This window comes from Aquarana catesbeiana, linkage group LG03 (genome assembly GCF_042186555.1).
Source record: "Aquarana catesbeiana isolate 2022-GZ linkage group LG03, ASM4218655v1, whole genome shotgun sequence".
NCBI classification, from domain to species: domain Eukaryota; kingdom Metazoa; phylum Chordata; class Amphibia; order Anura; family Ranidae; genus Aquarana; species Aquarana catesbeiana.
Window position 1 is genome coordinate 7,075,946 of NC_133326.1, and position 20,472 is coordinate 7,096,417.

The window sequence follows — 20,472 nt, forward strand, 5'->3', positions numbered from 1 at the left end:
GGGAATAGTGCCCCATCATTGGTGACATTGGAAGGAAAAGTACCCCATTATTGGTGACATTGGGTGGAATAGTGTCCCATCAGTGGTATCATTGGGAGGAATAGTGCCCCATCATTGTTATCGTTGGGAGGAATAGTGCCCCAATGTTGGTGTCAATGGGAGAAATAGTGCCCCATCATTGGTGACATTGGGAGGAATAGTGTCCCTTCGTTGTTATCAGCGAAAGGAATAGTGCCCCATCATTATCATTGTGAGAAATAGTCCCCCATTGTTGGTGTCAATTGGAGGAATAGTGCCCCATCATTGGTGACATTGGAAGGAAAAGTGCCCCATTATTGGTGACATTGGGTGGAATAGTGTCCCATCAGTGGTATCATTGGGAGGAATAGTGCCCCATCATTGTTATCGTTGGGAGGAATAGTGCCCCAAATGTTGGTGTCAATGGGAGAAATAGTGCCCCATCATTGGTGACATTGGGAGGAATAGTGTCCCTTCATTGTTATCAGTGAAAGGAATAGTGCCCCATCATTATCATTGTGAGAAATAGTGCCCATTGTTGGTGTCAATTGGAGGAATAGTGCCCCATCATTATCATTGTGAGAAATAGTGCCCATTGTTGGTGTCAATTGGAGGAATAGTGCCCTATCGTTGGTGACATTGGGAGGAATAGTGCCCCATCATTGGTGTCAGTGGGAGGAATAGTGTCCCATTATTGGTGTCAATGGGAGGAATAGTGCCCCAGTGTTGGTGTCAATGGAGGACTAGTGCCCGATCGTTAGTGACATTGGGAGGAATAGTGTCCCATTATTGGTGTCAATGGAGGACTAGTGCCCGATCGTTAGTGACATTGGGAGGAATAGTGTCCCATTATTGGTGTCAATGGAGGACTAGTGCCCGATCGTTAGTGACATTGGGAGGAATAGTGTCCCATTATTGGTGTCAATGGAGGACTAGTGCCCGATCGTTAGTGACATTGGGAGGAATAGTGCCTTCACAAAAAACTCACATGCCCAGCAAATCCTCAGTTGTCTGGTGTAAGCCACCGCTCTGCCCCAGCACTCCAGGTCTCAGGCCGCCATCTGTTGTCATCAGGCAGCCGGCTCTCTCTTCCTGGTTCTTTAAGTAAGCCCCCTGATGTTGCGGTTTGGCGCATGTGCAGCGCCATGGAGATAGCCTGGTGCATGCTCACTCAGTGCGATGGAGATAGACCTGAAGCCTCCTGAGATATGTGACATTGGTATCTCTGAAGGCTTCAGGCGGGAAGGGGAAGCCATTGTGGGAAGTGTGGGTCTCACAGAAAAGACACTTAACCCTCCCAAAACAATGTGTAATTTCTAACTGTGTAACATGGAGGGTGGGGGAGAGGAAAATTTTGACAAATGAATAAAGAAAATGAAGATCCACTTTAATTGTTGGATTTTCTGTTACATTCTTTCCTTGGTGACAATGATCAGAAGACAAAAAGAGAATGGCTCTCCACAGAGGGGACACAGACAGCATTTTAGAGCCTTATAGGAGGTTCAACCATTCCTCCTCTATCCGAATAAGAAAAAAAGGCATTCAATATACTTTTGTAGGGTCAGGTTCTTCTGATGGGATGATCAAAATGAATTCCTCCATGGAGCTAAATAAAGACACGGAGGCATCTATATACACTATATTGTCAAAAGTATTGGGACGCCCGCCCTTACACGCTCATGAACTTTAATGGCACCCCTTAGTCTGTAGGGTTCAATATTGAGTTGGCTCCGGCCTTTGCAGCTATAACAACTTCAGCTCTTCTGGGAAGGCCGTCCACAAGGTTTAGGAGTGTGTCTATGGGAATGTTCGACCAGAAGAGCATTTGTGAGGTCAGGCACTGATGTTGGACGAGAAGGCCTGGCTCGCAGTCTCCGCTCGAATTCATCCCAAAGGTGTTCTATCGGGTTGAGGTCAGGACTCTGCGCAGGCTTTATGGACCTTGCACGACAGACACTTCGGGTGAGAAGAGGCACAGCAGACAACCGATGCCCCATAGTAAGCCTATGGGTGACGTCACCGCCCAGGCATTCCAGACATTGACAATGCTTTCTCCTCTCCCCTGAAGCCGTCACTGGGGAGATCATGTGACCGGACTGGAGCACTCAGAGAATAGGTAAGTAAGTATAAGCATCTTCCTTCTACAGGGTAGTTAGTTTAAGAGTTAGAAGGGGGGGTGAGAGCAGATTTAAGCTTAGTTGGTAATAGCTTGGAATTCTACTTTAAAGTATATCTATAGGCAAATGCTTGGATAGAGCGGCGAGGGATTAGAACAGCTGTCAAGTTTTATTGCTGTCTGTGTCCCCATTAGAGAGATCCACTTTCTCTATTTGTCCTGTATCACTGAGAGTGCCATTGCAGAAATATGGCCAGTGACAAAGGCGGCTGGTGTTTTTTTTTGGGGGTGGGCGGCAAGCAATGCACCCACAGCCACCCACGGTCTCAGGACCTGCTTCCTTATTGGCCGGGAGGAGGATTAATGTTACAATAGTGATTATTCATTCGCTATTGTCACACAACTGGGTGGGCTCAGGGCGCAGTGCATTGTGGCCCCGAGCCCACCCTTTTTTGAAGCCTATTAGAGCCTCTGGCTCTCCTCATGTGCTTAAAAAAAAAAAAAACCCATTGGAATCCATGCGTTGGGTGTAGATTAGGGGGCTGGACGCATGGATGGGGGGGGCAGGGCATGTGTGCCCCTAATGGATGGGCCGCCACTGGCCAGTGAACATATTTGGGCAGTAATGTCACAGGCATGTCTCCTAACCTTTGCTTTTTAATATAACAGCTTCTCACTGTCAATGGTCAATGGTTCCTAAAGAAGCAGCGGGTGCTGGCACCCGCTGCGTCCCTAGCAACTGCTGATGTCACGTTCCTTAGGAACCATTGACAGTGGGAAGCTATCACATTCACAAGTGGTAGAAATTAATTATCTTTTCTTTGTATGAGGCAAAGCTTCTGCCAAACGGTGGGCTGAACAGGCAAAAGCAACAAATGCTCAAACAGCCAAAGCTTTGGTCCGAATCTAGATTCAGACCAAAGCATTGACTCATCCCTAAGGAGGACATATCTCACAGGTAAATTAAAGTTCCACCTCTCCAGGCTGGATACAAAATCACGAAGGACCTGAAAGCTCTTGTGTTGGGTACGTCACCCATTGGTGATCCTTTGAGTGCCCTAGCCCAGAGAACGTCAAACAGCGCCTACTCCAACTATTGCGGGAACTGCAAGTCCCACGAGGCATTGCAAGACACAGACATGACTCCCAGGGGTAAAGGAATGATGGGACTTGTGTTTCCTCAACAGCTGGAGGTCCATAGTTTGGCCAACCCTGCCATAGTACATAAAAATCCCTATTTCTAGTGGAATATCTTCACTAAAAGTCAAGAGCCTCCCTATGATATAAGTTTTATAGTCCTAACCTTGAAAACCCTCCGAGCTCCAGACAGGCCTTCCTCTTCTCCTCATCGCCGTGTCTTGGAATGGAGAGTATCCTTGTGTCCTGATAACAATGTACAATATGGTAATTGTTGTGCCGGGAGCTCAGTGAACCAGGCAGATCAATGAAGCCCTGTTTGTGGTGACACGGAGGGCACCAGCCGCTTTGATTTTATGCTTTGCTTTGTCGTCCCGGTTGTCACATGTGACCCTATGAGACTTCATAGTGCCTGAGAATCTCGACTTCTGCTGACCCGCTTTGCTTCCTAAACCCGCCTAAGTCAAATGTTCCCCTTACCCATAATCCTTTGTTGTGACTGCTGTAAGACACAGTTTTACGGTGCCGTATTTTTACTTTTTAACCTGTGTATTTCTTGGGTTTTTGTTTCTCTTGTCTTCGTAAAACCCTTTGAGAAGCTACCCTTAAAGGCACTATATAAAATAGAATGTATTATTATTATTATTAACATGACAACAATATTCAATAATTATCGTGTCAGTAGATTTGGGGTATTTTGAAACCAATGGTAACCTTAGTTCATTGTCTCGTGGTAGGGGGGGGGCTTTATGACCTAGGCGTTGGTTTAGACCAGGGGTCTCCAAACTTTCTAAACGCCATCCTTCAGCCCTGGTTCACACTGACAGCGGGAATTAAATTGTGCGAGTTCAGCTGAACCCGACGATTTCATTCCCGCATGTCAGTGCCAACTTCGGGGGCGATTTCAGGAACACCTGTGTGGGTTGCTGCACACCTGTCAGTGGGAATTGCACCCAGAAATCGCCAAAAGTAGTACAGAAACTACTTTTGGGAATCGGTGCGGCGCAGCAAATGCGAAGTCACACCAATTTGGACAGTGCCATTGCCAGCATTCGCCGCCGATTTGGCATGCGATTTGACACATCGCATCAATGTGAACCGGGGCTCACACTTTATAGGGGCCCACACTGTAGCCAGCAGCAGTAGAAGATGTCTGGGTGTCAGTGCAAGTAAGCCATGCCACATCTTTGGTATTAGTGGGAGAAATAGTCTCTGCCACCATGGGGAGCCCCAAGAAGGCAGGAAGGGGGGCCGCTGCAGAACAAGTGAAAGGGCCGTGGGACACTGCTGTGACCCCACATTTGTGGGACTTGCTTGCGACTTGCTTGTGATTTCCTTGCGACTTGCTTGCAATTTCCTGTGACTTCCTTGGGACTTTTGTCATTTATTATTGCAGTCTATGGCACTCAAATCGCACCAAAGTCACAGAAAAGAAGTTCAGGAACTTTTTTCTGTCGCTGCCACTTGACTCCCATTGGTTATGATGGCACCCATTGAAATGAATGTATTTTGAATTGACATGCATCACAAGTCCTATCATAAGTTTCAGCAGTGTGATCCAGGCAGGGAAGGGCCTCGGGACTAGAGCAAAGGGCCGTGGGACAGATAAAAAAGGCTCTGGATGTCAGGGAGACCCTATATGGTTTCTTGCACCGGGGCCTTGCAGGTTATAGTTACACTTCTGGGCAGGGCTGCCATCAGGGGAGGGCAACCCATACACCTGTAGGGGGTCCGGTCCTCTCAAGGGGCCCAGCCACCCCGCAGGGATGGGAGAAGGCAGAGGGGATGCAGGGGCCCCGTGTGGCTGTGCTGGCTTTCTCTATACATGCACTGCAGGAGTCGGCAGCTGCTGCTGCTCTGTGTCGATGAGCTTGGGTCATTACTGCCACCTCTGGCTACTTCCTGCATGTGCACTCCTTGTGTGTATGCTGCTTGTACTGTATTCTAGACTGTGCTTGGCTCTGTCTCCTCGACTTTGGGTAAACAAAGCCGAACCTAGGAAGACCTATTTTACAAGTAGGGGCTGTTTGTGTACAGGGGGCAGATCTGTGTGTGTGTTTATGGATGTGTGTGTGTGCTGGGGGGTGTGAGGGGGTGTGGCTGAGTGTACAGGTGGAAGTGAGCTATATGAGGATGTCTCTTTGCTGGATTGGGATGTCTCTTTGCTCTATGAGGATGCCTCTTTGCTGGATTGGGATGTCTCTTTGCTATACTGGGATGTCTCTTTCTTATATGAGGCTGTCTCTTTTCTGGATTGGGATGTCTCTTTGCTATAGGAGGATGTCTCTTTACTGGATTGGGCTGTCTCTTTGCTATATGGAGATGTCTCTTTGCTATATGGATATGTCTTTTTTCTGCCTTGGGCTGTCTCTTTGCCATATGGGGCTGTCTCTTTGCTGGATTGGGATGTCTCTTTGCTATATGGGGATTTCTCTTTGCTGGATTAGGCTGTCTCTTTGCCATTTGGGGATGTCTTGTTGCTAGATGGAGATGTCTCTTTGCTGGATTGGGATGTCTCTTTTCTGAATTAGGCTGTAGTGGGGTGTCTCTTTGAATATATGTGAATGTCTCTGCTGGATTGGTCCGTGTCCTTGCTGGATTAGGATATCTCTTTGCTGAATATGTGAGGATGTCTCTTTGCTGGATTGGGATATCTCTTTGCTATATGGAGATGTCTTTTTGCCATATGGAGATGTCTCTTTGCTATATGGAGGTGTCTCTTTGCTGCATTGGTCCATCTCTTGGCTGAATATATGGGGCTGTCTCTTTGCTGAATATATGAGGATGTCTCTGGATTGGGATGTCTCTTTGCCGTATACAGATGTCTCTGTGCTGAATTGGGTTTTCTCTTTGCTGAATATATGAGAATGCCTCTGCTGGATTGGGCCATCTCTTTGCTGGATTTGGATGTCTCTTTGCTATATGGAGAGGTCTCTCTGCTGTAGTGGGATGTCTCTTTGCTGAACATATTGGAATGTCTCTGCTGGATTGTGCTGTCTCTTTTCTGGATTGGCGTAGATTGGGGGGGCAGGGGGGTATTGAAAAGGTAGTGCAGTTAGTGTTAGTGTAGGGTCCTGCTGAAAAGAGTCTACCTTGTTATGGTGGCAAGCTGCATATTTTTTGGCCAAAATATAATTCCTTACTGTTAAATCTCGAAAGCGCTGATGACTTGGAATACACTTTTGATTTTCACATATTAGGTTGTTAGCGTGTTAGGATAAAATTGGGTGCACTGAAAGACTCGGTGGGATGGCCGATGGGTGGATTTTGGGGGGGACAACCAGTGGGCGGGCTCTGGAGAATGTTGGTGATCAGACTCAGGCCTAAAGCTGTTTAAGGGGCCCCAAAATTTCTGATGGTTGACCTGCCTCTGGGTGTAGTAGTAGTGATGTAGTAGCAGTGTAATAGTGATGTAGTAGCAGTGTAGTAGTGGTGCCTTCTGGGATTTCCAGCTTCTAGAAGGATTTCACAGGTATGGTATATGCATAGTTACATTAGTCCAATTTGAAACAATGATTGGTAGAGTTGAGCGTTCGGGATTGTAGACCTTCGCCCCAACACTTATTAAATATTGTTCTATTTCTCCAGTGGAGTTACTGTTGACGTATTCTCTCCTTTTCAGCGCTCATGATTAATACCCTCTGTTTATTGGATCTCTGGAAGGATCTTTCCTTTCAAGTCTGGCCAGAATGAAAGGAACATCTTTCCTTATTGAATGCAGAGAACTGGGCTCAGCTGTGTTGGCAGGGTGGGAAGGAAGCAATGGCCGCTCTCACATGTGCTACAAAGAGACGGCCATGCCTGGCTCTACCTCCTGATCACATCCAGCACACGGCTTATCTTAGTCCTCTCCATACTTCTGTCCTGGTAACATGAACCAAATCTATGGATCTGGGCAGAGAGATGGAGGTCTTGCCGCGTGATTTCAAGGGTTGGATCAGCTTCGTAACGCTGGCTCCCAGGCAAAGAATACAAAGAAGAACAATCGCTTATCTTGCTGATCGGAATAATAACATGCAGAGTTATATAATGACCCAGATCAGCATACAAGGATAACAGTACTATGCCGTGTGATATAATAGGAGGACATAGTACAGTCAGCGTCCTTCGTCTGAACCCACGTCCTTCTCACCCATTGATCCCACCCGTATGATATCCTCCCGGGGTCTGAGAAGACCTTTATGTATGAAAGCCGGGTGATTTTTGCGTTCTCTTTGCTGAGTACATAGACAGTTGTATTAACCATTTGAGACGTGTTTTAGAAGAATTTAAAGTGAACCTTTGGCATACATGACCAAGCGGCAGGTTCTCTTGAAGAGGAACTTCAGTCCTCCCTTTACATTGTTTTCTACCTTCCTTTATCTGTACCCAGGGCCGGGACAAGGGGTGGGCAGGAGGGGCGGCTGCCCTGGCCACTGGTATCATGGGAGATTGTGGGGGAAGGGGGGGTTTGTGTTGGGAAAGGGAATTTGGAGGGTGGCAGGGCATAAGAACTGATCTAGGAGGGGAAATTAGGGGTGTGTGCTCGGAATGGTGATATGGGGGGATTTATGTGGGAGGGGGAGATGGGAGCGGAGGATTTGTGCTAGGAGGGGGGATTTGAGGGGTTTGTGCTATAACAGGCAAAGGTAAAGAGGGGGAGAGAATTTGTGCTAGGAGGCGATTTTCTTTGGGGGGGGGGATTTGTGCTAGTAGGGATGATTGGAGAGTATTTATGCTAGGAGGGGAAATTGGGGGGGGGATTGGGGGGAGAATTTGTGCTGGATGGGGGAATTTGGAGTGGGGGGAGAGGATTTGTGCTTGGAGGGGAGATTTCAGGGGTAGACGAGTTGTGCTAGAAGGGGTCATTTTTTTTGGGGGGGGGGGGGATTGTGCTAGTAGAGAGGGAGAATTAGTGCTGGAAGGGGGGATTCAGTGTGATGGGAGAGGATTTGTGCTTGAAGGGGAAATTTCAAGGATAGAGCATTTGTACTAGGAGGGATGATTTTTTTTTTGGGGGGGGGGGATTTGTGCTGGGGGGATTTGAAGAAAGAGAGGATTTGAGCTTGAAGGGGGGATGGAAGGCACAGATTTGTGCTGGCAGGGGGAGGAGATTTGTCCTGGGAGGAGGGGGAATTTATGCTTAGGGAGTAAGCATGCAGATTAGTGCTTTTTTTTGCGGGGGGGGGGGGTATTTTTACTGACATGTAATGCTCATACATCTGGGGGGGGGGGGCACAGTTTGGCATGTTTGCCCTGGGCTCTAGATGACCTTTTCCCGGCACTGCCTGTACCACTGGCACTTCAGCTTTCTGCCCCTTGCTTTCTGATAGCTCAGACAAGCTGTATAAATTCTGGACTTTGAACAGATGTAGAGAAGAGAAGACTGCAGATAAACAGGTACAACTTATGTAGGAGGATTTGTCTCAGTGGCCAGTTACTTACCCAACCACCCCCCCACCCAGAAAAGCCTCCTGACTCCATTTTGATGAGGGCAAGGGCCTCTTCCCCACAACCCTGTCCCAATGCTTGTAGGGGACTGGGAGCAGAGGGCTTATCAGAATCTAGAAGCCCATTATAAAAATCAGAGGGCCCACCAGATACCAGCCCCCTACAGGTGAATAAGTACCCCTACTAATTTACAAAAAAATTAAAATATTAAATAAAGACATCACTCTTTCTAAATCCTCCCCCCAACAATGTAAATCCATCCAGTAACCAATATATAATAACCTGTACTCCCGGGAAAAAAATGTGCTACCTAATATACCCCAGCTGCTGTGTAGATGTGTTCCCCACTATTGCAAATTAAACATTAATAGAAAGAAATAACATGACGTAGGCAACCGAAAGTCCCGCCTTTACGCGTTTCGTCAATGGACGGACATTTTTGTATGATGTAAATCCATGATCAATCACATCATCCAGTGAAGCAGATCCTCGACAATCACAATGAACTATGCCTGCCGTCAAAAAAAGAAAATCCCACTGACCAGTACAGCCATGGCCAAAAGTTTTGAGAATGACACAAATAATAATTTTCACAAAATCTGCTGCCTCGGATTTTATGATGGCAATATGCATATACTCCAGAATGTTATGAAGAGCAATCAGATGAATTGCAATTGATTGCAAAGTCCCTCTTTTCCATGAATTTGATCCCGTAAAAAAAAACATTTCCACTGCATTCGTGAAGAAGGCTTCCAGCAAGTGCCAGGACCGTCTCCTACAGTTGGTTCAGCTGCGGAATCAGGGCACCACCAGTGTAGAGGGGGAGATCGGGGCACCACCAGTGTAGAGGGGGAGATCGGGACACCACCAGTGTAGGGGGGAGATCGGGACACCACCAGTGTAGAGGGGGAGATCGGGACACCACCAGTGTAGAGGGGGAGATCGGGGCACCACCAGTGTAGAGGGGGAGATCGGGGCACCACCAGTGTAGAGGGGGAGATCGGGGCACCACCAATGTAGAGGGGGAGATCGGGGCACCACCAATGTAGAGGGGGAGATCGGGGCACCACCAGTGTAGATGGGGAGATCGGGACACCACCAGTGTAGAGGGGGAGATCGGGACACCACCAGTGTAGAGGGGGAGATCGGGACACCACCAGTGTGGAGGGGGAGATCGGGGCACCACCAGTGTGGAGGGGGAGATCGGGACACCACCAGTGTAGAGGGGGAGATCGGGACACCACCAGTGTAGAGGGGGAGATCGGGACACCACCAGTGTAGAGGGGGAGATCGGGACACCACCAGTGTAGAGGGGGAGATCGGGACACCACCAGTGTAGAGGGGGAGATCGGGACACCACCAGTGTAGAGGGGGAGATCGGGGGACCACCAGTGTAGAGAGGGAGATTGGGGCACCACCATTATAGAGGGGGAGATCGGGACACCACCAGTGTAGAGGGGGAGATCGGGACACCACCAGTGTAGAGGGGGAGATCGGGACACCACCAGTGTAGAGGGGGAGATCGGGACACCACCAGTGTAGAGGGGGAGATCGGGACACCACCAGTGTAGAGGGGGAGATCGGGACACCACCATTATAGAGGGGGAGATCGGGACACCACCAGTGTAGAGGGGGAGATCGGGGAACCACCAGTGTAGAGGGGGAGTTCGGGACACCACCAGTGTAGAGGGCGAGATCGGGGAACCACCAGTGTAGAGGGGGAGATCGGGGCACCACCAGTATAGAGGGGGAGATCGGGACACCACCAGTGCAGAGCTTGCTCAGGAAAGGCAGCAGGCAGGTGTGAGTACATCTACACGCACAGTGAGGAGAAGATTTTTGGAGGATGGCCTGGTGTCAAGAAGGGCAGAAAAGAATCCACTTCTCTCCAGGAAAAACATAAGGGACAGATTGATATTCTGCAAAAGGTCCAGGGATTGGACTGTTGAGGACTGTCTTTCTGGACTTTCTGATTGTTTGGGGCGTCCAGAAAAAACCTTGTCCGAAGAAGAAAAGGTGAGCGCTACCATCAGTCCTGTGTCATGCATCCTGATACCATTCATGGGTGGGATTGCTTCTCAGCCAAAGGTAGGGGACTCACTCACAATTCTGCCTAAGAACACAGCCATGACTAAAGAATGGTCCAAAAACATCCTCCGAGAGCGACTTCTCCCAACCATCCAAGAACAGTTTGGTGAGGAACAATGCCTTTTCCAGCATGATGGAGCACCTTGCCATAAGGCAAAAGTGATAACTGAGTGGCTTTGGGAACAAAACATGGACATTTTGGGTCCATGGCCAGGAAGCTCCCCAGACCTTAATCCCATTGAGAACTTCACTTCAATCCTCAAGAGGCAGGTGAACAAAAAAGACCCAGCAAATTCTGACAAACTCAAAGCATTGATTATGCAAGAATGGGGGGGGGGGGGCCATCAGACAGGATGTGGCCCAGTAGTTAATTTACAGCATGCCCGGGGGAATTGCAGAGGTCTTGAAAAAGAAGGGTCACCGCTGCAAGTATTGACTCTTTGCATAAACTTCATGTCACTGTCAATAAAAGCCTTTGACACTTAAGAAAAGCTTGTAATTATACTTCAGTATCCCATAGTAACATCTGACAAAAAAATCTAAAAACACCGAAGCAGCAGACTTTGTGAAAATTATTATTTGTGTCATTCTCAAAACTTTTGGCCATGGCTGTAGACACATCCAGTCCCCCGTTGCTACACCCGCTACCAATGACATCTCCTCGTCCCCACCACTAAATGTAAACAAAGAAGCGGGGTATACCCAATGATGTCATTGAACAACTGTGGACATGGCAAGCAAATTAATAGGGCCGGGTGACGTCATTGGTTGCTAAGGACGCCGCAGGTGCTGGTACCCGCTGTTTCCCTAACAACCATTGACAGAGGAATCATATATAGTAGTGGTGGGAAAAAAAAAAAACACAGAATGAGCAATAAGTCCAGCTTTTAGAAGAGGAAATACTGAGAGCTCTTCATCCCTACTAATAAAGTCAAATTTGGCTAGCAGGGATTAGATGGTACAGTTATGGGCAGACAGGCAGTTATAAGTGTCTACTCTTTAAGGCTGCCAGCAGAGGCGCACTAGGGCTGTGCTGCTTGCACCCTGTGCTAAGACTTTGTAGCTCTACCCCAAGCCCCCCACCCCCCCACTGAAAGGGCCACTGATTGCCGCAGGTTCTTAGCCAGGCACACAGCAACTGTCACTCACTCTGCCTCAGAGATTACTCTAGTACTGGGGTGTCAAACTCAATATCATTGAGGGCTACATAAGCATTATGGTTACCCGCAGAGGGCCAGTTGTATCTAAGACTAGATGTCCAGAGCAACCCAACCCCCCACACCATCAGAAGTCAAGAGTCCAACACCCTCCCTTATATCACCGTGCACCCCCTTTACCTTGTGTTAGTGCCAGGAAAAAGCTGAGGGCGGAGCTGGGAAGCAGAAAGTACATGGTCTGGAGGAGGACCAGAGGAGGGCTGAGACAAGAGGAGTCAGAGACAAGGGAGTGCTGCAGCTGCACAGAGAGGCGCTGGATCTGTTGAAGGAGTTCTGTCCTCTTCTCTGCTGCTGACTTCTGAGATGGGGGGAGGGCACTAATCATCACACTGACACCAATGATGGGGCACTATTCCTCCCACGGACACCAATGATGGGGCACTATTCCTCCTACTGATACCAATGATGGGGCACTATTCCTTCCACTGATACCAATGATGGGGCACTATTCCTCCCACTGATACCAGTGATGGGGCACTATTCCTCCCACTGATACCAATGATGGGGCACTATTCCTCCCACTGACAGCAATGATGGGCCACTAATCCTCCCACTGACACCAATGATGGGCCACTAATCCTCCCACTGACACCAATGATGGGGCACTATTCCTCCCACTGATACCAATGATGATGCACTATTCCTTCAACTGACACCAATGTTGGGACACTATTCCCCCCACTGATATCAATTATGGGGCATTAATCCTCCCACTGACACCAATGATGGGGCACTATTCCTCCCACTGATACCAATGATGGGGCACTATCCCTCCCACTGACACCAATGATGGGACACTATTCCTCCCACTGACACCAATGATGGGACACTATTCCTCCCACTGATACCAATGATGGGGCACTATTCCTCCCACTGACACCAATGATGGGACACTATTCCTCCCACTGATACCAATGAGGGGACACTATTCCTCCCACTGATACCAGTGATGGGGCACTATTCCTCCCACTGATACCAATGATGGGGCACTATTCCTCCCACGGATACCAGTGATGGGGCACTATTCCTCCCACTGACACCAATGATGGGACACTATTCCTCCCACTGATACCAATGATGGGACACTATTCCTCCCACTGATACCAGTGATGGGGCACTATTCCTCCCACTGACACCAATGATGGGACACTATTCCTCCCACGGATACCAATGATGGGGCACTATTCCTCCCACTGACACCAATGATGGGACACTATTCCTCCCACTGACACCAATGATGGGACACTATTCCTCCCACTGATACCAATGATGGTGCACTATTCCCTCAACTGACACCAATGATGGGGCACTATTCCTTCTACTGACATCAATGATGGGACACTATTCCTCCCACTGACACCAATGATGGGGCACTAATCCTCCCACTGACACCAATGATGGGGCACTATTCCTCCCACTGACACCAATGATGGGGCACTAATCCTCCCACTGACACCAATGATGGGGCACTATTCCTCCCACGGATACCAATGATGGGGCACTATTTCTCCCACTGACACCAATGATGGGGCACTATTCCTCCCACTGACACCAATGATGGGACACTATTCCTCCCACTGATACCAATGATGGGACACTATTCCTCCCACTGATACCAATGATGGGGCACTATTCCTCCCACTGATACCAATGATGGGGCACTATTCCTTCCACTGATACCAATGAAGGGGCACTATTCCTTCCACTGATACCAATGATGGGGCACTAATCCTCCCACTGACACCAATGATGGGGCACTAATCCTCCCACTGACACCAATGATGGGGCACTATTCCTCCCACGGATACCAATGATGGGGCACTATTCCTCCCACTGACACCAATGATGGGACACTATTCCATCCACTGATACCAATGATGGGACACTATTCCTCCCACTGATACCAATGATGGGGCACTATTCCTTCCACTGATACCAATGATGGGGCACTATTCCTTCTACTTATACCAATGATGGGGCATTATTCCTCCCACTGACACCAGTGATGGGACACTATTCCTTCCACTGATACCAATGATGGGGCACTATTCCTCCCACTGACACCAATGATGGGGCACTATTCCTCCCACTCACACCAGTGATGGGGCACTATTCCTCCCACTCACACCAGTGATGGGACACTATTCCTCCCACTGATACCAATGATGGGGCACTATTCCTTCCACTGATACCAATGAAGGGACACTATTCCTCACACTGACACTGATGGGGAACTATTCCTCCCACGGACACCAACAAAGGGGCATTGTTTAATTCCACTGATGCCAGGACATTTTCTTCTCCCATTGGCTACAGTCTGGCCCCCCTAAAGTGCGAACGGTAAACTAGTGCCTAGTTTAGAAAGTTTGGAGAGCCCTGACCCAGAACCTTGCAGTAGGCAGGGAGAAGCAATCAAACCTGCAACCTGTAAGACATAGATCAGCCCAAAGCAATCAACAACTGCTCCACCAATTACAGAGGAGCCAAAAAAAAAACTGAATTGACCTAATCATCCTATCTAGGCGGGTGCTATGACTGTGACCACAGGGGGAACACTCATCTTCATAGAATAGTGTTTACTTCCAGGTGATTCACAAATCTTCAGACACCATGAAATGTCCTCATTATCATTATTATTATGATTACTATACAGGATTTATATAGTGCAACAGCTTGTGCACACTAATTTTATATATTTTTTCTCATTTTTCCTTCCACCAGAGACCTGAAAAACAACCTGATCAGTAGAATGGACCCGGGATCTTTTCTAGGACTTTCACAGTTAAAACGCCTGTAAGTATCAGATGTGAGAGATAAATCGCAACACAACAGTGTGGTTACTTTGTTGCAAACTTAGGCCTCATCCACACAGTGTGAATTTGTCCTAAAAATATGTTGGATTTTTTTTTTTCTGCCAGAACTTGGCTCAAAAATGGCCATCAGGCCCCATTTACAGCTGGGAGTAGCAGAAACACAGGCAGGGGAGCGAGTGTTTCTGCAAACGTGTAAAAAACGCGCTTAAACGCTCATCGCGATTGTGGCGCCATTCTTTCTTACTGCAGTTGTGCTCAATGCCATACGTGCGTAAACGCGCGTACATACGCAACATTGAGGCCTGTTCACACCTGAGCGACACTACTGCCTTACGTTTTTAGTGCGTTTTTGTACGTTTTTATAGTATGTTTTTGGAGCTGCACCATCCATTTGAATGGGCCTCCCTCTGCTCCAAAATTGCGCTAAAGAACTTCATGTACCAATATCACACTGAAAATGACCAAAATGTATGTCTTCTTCATCCTCCTACTTCCTCCTTCTTGTACCCTTCCTGCCGCCAGGAATTCCTGACAGATCTCTCTTCTCTTCCAGGGACATTTCCAACAACAGAATTGGCTGCGTCTTTCCGGCTGCGTTCCAGGGACTGAGCAGTCTAGGCCGCCTGTATGTAAATATATACTGCACCCAACCAAATGTATATATGAAGTATACTGTATACCATACCCAACCAAATGTATATATACTCTATACCATACCCAACCAAATGTATATATACTATACAGTATATACCATATCCAACCAAATGTATATATACTGTATATACCATACCCAACCAAATGTATATATACTATACAGTATATACCATACCCAACCAAATGTATATATACTCTATACCATACCCAACCAAATGTATATATACTCTATATCATACCAACCCAAATGTATATATAGTATATATACTATACAGTATATACCATACCCAACCAAATGTACATATACTATACAGTATATACCATATCCAACCAAATGTATGTATGAAGTATATCATATACTATACCCAACCAAATGTATATACACTATACAGTATATACCATATCCAACCAAATGTATATATGAAGTATACTATATACCATATCCAACCAAATATAAAAAAAAAAAATATATATATATATATATATATATATATATATATATATATATATACACACTATTTTATTACGAAAAGTATTGGGACGCCTGCCTTTACACACACATGAACTTTAATGACATCCCAGTCTTAGTCTGTAGGGTTCAATATTGAGGTGGCTCCGCCCTTTGCAGCTATAACAGCTTCAACTCTTCTGGGAAGGCCGTCCACAAGGTTTAGGAGGGTGTCTATGGGAATGTTTGACCATTCTTCCAGAAGAGCATTTGTGAGGTCAGGCACTGATGTTGGACGAGAAGGCCTGGCTCACAGTCTCCACTCTAATTCATCCCAAAGGTGTTCTATCGGGTTGGGGTCAGGACTCTTTGCAGGCCAGTCAAGTTCCTCCACCCCAAACTCGCTCATCCATGTCTTTATGGACCTTGCTTTGTGCACTGGTTCGCTGTCATGTTGGAACAGGAAGGGGCCGTCCCCAAACTGTTCCCCACAAAGTTGGGAGCATGAAATTGTCCAAAATGACTTGGTATGCTGACGCCTTAAGATTTCCCTTCACTGGAACTAAGGGGCCAAGCCCAACCCCTGAAAAACAACCCCACACCATAATCCCCCCCTCCACCAAATGATTTGGACCAGTGCACAAAGCAAGGTCCATAAAGACATGGATGAGCGAGTTTGGGGTGGAGGAACTTGACTGTCCTGCACAACCAGATAGAACACCTTTGGGATGAATTAGAGCGGAGACTGCGAGCCAGGCCTTCTCATCCAACATCAGTGCCTGACCTCACAAATGCTCTTCTGGAAGAATGGTCAAACATTCCCACAGACACCCTCCTAAACCTTGTGGACACCCTTCCCAGAAGAGTTGAAGCTGTTATAGCTGCAAAGGGCGGAGCCAACTCAATATTGAACCCTACGGACTAAGACTGGGATGCCATTAAAGTTCATGTGTGTGTAAAGGCAGGTGTCCCAATACTTTTGGTAATATAGTGTACCTCTGCTTGGGAATCAATTTGCTGTGTGCATTGCGGGGTTAATATAAGGAACCCGCTCGCAGAATTGTTCGCATTTTTCTACCTTCCCAATTCTTTCTCATCTTGATGACCACAGCAGAAATCGGGATCATCGGTTGTATCTTTTGTCTCGGTGCCGCAATGGATCTAGAAACATTCAAGGCTAAAAAAAAATGATAAAGTAGGACAAATATTTATCTTGGCTGTGGACTCCCCGAGAGCCCAGAATAGAGCCTCTTATTTCAGCGACCGCAAGGCAGAGGAACAAGCGCCCTTTCCCTAAAATATCCCGCGATTAAAATGCCAGCACTCCTCCGACACTTCCATGGCTGTAAAACATCCTGACTAAGCATTCGCTAGGCCCGGCTCTATTTTCGGGACAGTAGAATGAACATCCCTCTTGTGTTTTTTTTTTTGTTCAGTGGAGCTCCGGCACTATTTGCGGCCATGGAAGACTGACCGTCATTCTCACAGGCGCGGTCACGTAACCGCGCTGCATCCCAGCTGGAGACGTGGGGGCGCGGTTCCAGGTTGGGAGGCAGCCTGTAATTCCAGAATTCCTGGGCTGCGCTTTTTTCTACCTTGTGCTGTGGTCATCCGTATATGTCCGCCAGGAACCAGAGATCATTATTAGAACTTCTAAAGGAGCGCCAGTCACTGAGTTCCCAACGAGGAGCCGGTCCTAAGAAAATGCAGAAAAGGCTAATTTTTTTAGGACTAAGCTGGCTGTTTGCTCGATTTTCGAATGGTTAGTATTTGTCACAAGGGCCACGTACCTGATGTGAGACTGAAGTAGTGGGGAGGCCTCCCTTGCACCTCTGAGGCCTTGAAGCCTCTGGAGATGGAGACAGAGACTTTGTGGACACCAAGTGGCGTGGGTGTCAAGGGTGCGGAGCGCCGTGCAAGCCTTAGTCCGAGATCCGAGCCGAGGTCAAGTCCAGTTTGGCAACGAAGTATAAAAAGTTAATCAGAAGAAGAATGGTCGAGATCCAAGCCGGGGTCGGTTCCAATCTGGCAGCTGAGTACAAAAGGGAAAAAGAAGTAGAATGGTCAAGGTACAAATCCGAGGTCAATGGCAAGCAGCAATCAAGAGTAGTCAAATAGGTTTCCAGGTCACAACAAGTTCAGACAGATCACACACTAGCACAGGAACAAGGAGGGACTGAAGATAATCCAGCAATTTGGCAGTGTCTGGGCTGGGCTTATATAGGGAAGTATGAGGTCACTTCCTGTGCACCTCCTGGGCATTTCCCCGCCTTTTTCCATCAGGTTGAGGTCACTTCCTGTGCGCCTCCTGGGCATTTTCCCACCTTTTTCCATCAGGTCTTCTGCGCAGGTGCGGGTTGGCGCACTGAGGCGTCTTTGGCGCATGCTCAGTTGGCACGGATTTCCTCTTGCGCCATTGGTGCATGCGTAGTAAGCCCTGGACTCTTACAGTATTTGAACATAGTGATGGGACAATTCTAAGGAGCAGGATGGAAATTGTTTCTCAAATGAACAAAATTCTAACAGTGGATGTAGATTTCTCTTGGGAAATTACATTCATTGTAAAATCAAATGTTAAAAGCAAACAAAATTTGAAAAGACTTTCAGGTGGTAGGTTGCTCGGTACATTTAATGTGATTCCTCTGTAAACAGTGGAGCATGGGTTGATTATGTAGGGCTGTTCACTGTCTCATAGTTACATAGTAACTGTTATGCTAATTCCCCGTCTTCTAGAGATTTCTAGAAGTATAGTGGAAGAGGGAGCATAACAGGCGCCTCAATATTTATGGAATTCCAGCCAATCCCTGAGGAGGTGTGCCCAGAAGGTGGAGGGAGAGCGCATAAATATTCTGAGGTCTGGCAGCCAAGGTGCAGAGTTCCTTGGCCCAGTCGTTCAGGTGGAGACCCCTTTGTAGGGGCTCTGACCCTGGGGCATAGAGACAGAGAGGAAGCCACTGGGGCCTTTGAAGACATTGAGGTCCCAGTCAAGCTTAGCAGGGGGGGGGGGCTAGCGAAGGTGGAGGGAAAGCCCATTAATACACTGAGGCCTGACGGCCAAGGTGCAGAGTTCCTGTGTCCAGTCATTCAGGAGACCCATTTTGAGAGGCCACTGGGGCCTTTGAAGACATTGATGTTCAGCTGTGGGCCTACCGAGGAGAACCTGGATCAGAGAGTGAGCAGAGCCAGGAATGGAGTTGGTGGGAGGAAACCCAATCATTCTGGGGACTGAGTGAGTAATTGATCATACTATACACAGGAGCAGTGGCGGCCTGTCCATAGAGGGCGCACGGGCGCCACCTTCCCTATCCATGCGTCCGGCCCCCTGATCTACATATCTGGGCACCGGACTATGGATTCCAATGCGGCGGGGGTGTTTTTTTGAAGCACCTGAGGCTCTAATAGGCTTCAAAAAAGGGTGGCCTCGGAGCGCAGAGCATTGCGCTCCGAGCCCAACAAGTTGCGTGGCGATAGCGAATTAATTTTCGCTATTTTCACACTAAAGTTCCTCCCCGCCAATCAGGAGGCAGGTCATTAAACCTGTTTCCCGATTGGCCAAAGCGTCAGGTGATCCTATTGGATGTATAAAGTGAAAGAATCCCGCGCTATGAAAAATAGCTAAATTAAGTTTATGGTGGTTTTAGTAATATAAATGAGCTGCTCCCCTCAAAGTGCAAAATGCTGACTATATCTCGTTTGGGGTGTGCAAAAACAGGGGGCGCTGTGAATACAATGGTGTCAATCGTAATGCATCAACAAATGAAAGTGCATCGCGCTATTTTCACACTAAAGTCCTTCCCCGCCAATCAGGAGGCAGGTCATGAAACCTGTTTCCCGATTGGCCAAAGCGCCAGGCGATCCTATTGGATGCCTAGCGCTTTGGCGGAAGAGGAGACACACAGCGGAGGAAGCTTGAGGGGCGGACACCGGAGTCGGCACTGCTGGGGGGGTTGCTGTCAGAGTTGAACCGTACCGCCCGGGTGGGCGCTGTCAGAGCCGAGCTGCCGGGGCGGGTGTTGGAACCCATCAGCCCCCACTGCAGAGGAGAAGTGGCTGTGGGGTGGTTTTATCTCACAAGCAAGTGTGGTGCAGCCAGGAGATGTACAACGTCATCAAGAGAGTACAGTGCAGCCAGAGGTTGTGCAATACAGCCTGTTCAGAGCAGCCGGAAGCCTTGTTTATCAACCCCATAGTTCCAGTAAAAAATACACTGACGTTAATTTTAGTGCACAAACACAATATATTACCCAATTTGTGTTAAAAATATGAAAGACGAGGTTGTGTCAAGTAAACAGATACCAAACACGGCAAGCCTTGAACTTGTTTGCGTCTGTTAAATGGTGACAAACTTAGACACCTTAAAATTGTCTATAGGGGACATTTTGAAAGCCTTGCGTAGGTTATCATTTTAGAGTTACCTGTAAATGTTTACCCTAGAACAGGGGTAGGCAACCTCGGCCCTCCAGCTGTGGTGAAACTACAAGTCCCATGAGACATTGCAAGTAGAGTTGCCACCTCATCCCTTTAAAATCGAACACCGTTGAATTACACGGG

At 47.8% G+C, this 20,472-nt stretch overlaps 1 protein-coding gene across 1 annotated transcript in view; it reads left to right on the forward strand.

The window, feature by feature from the left end:
* ADGRA2 (adhesion G protein-coupled receptor A2) overlaps nucleotides 1-20,472 on the forward strand; it is a 275,657-nt gene that overhangs the window by 175,321 nt on the left and 79,864 nt on the right. Inside the window, exons 3-4 of the mRNA XM_073618235.1 lie at nucleotides 14,728-14,799; nucleotides 15,373-15,444. Of these exons, the coding sequence (XP_073474336.1) occupies nucleotides 14,728-14,799; nucleotides 15,373-15,444 (144 nt within the window). The remainder of the gene's footprint in view (nucleotides 1-14,727; nucleotides 14,800-15,372; nucleotides 15,445-20,472) is intronic.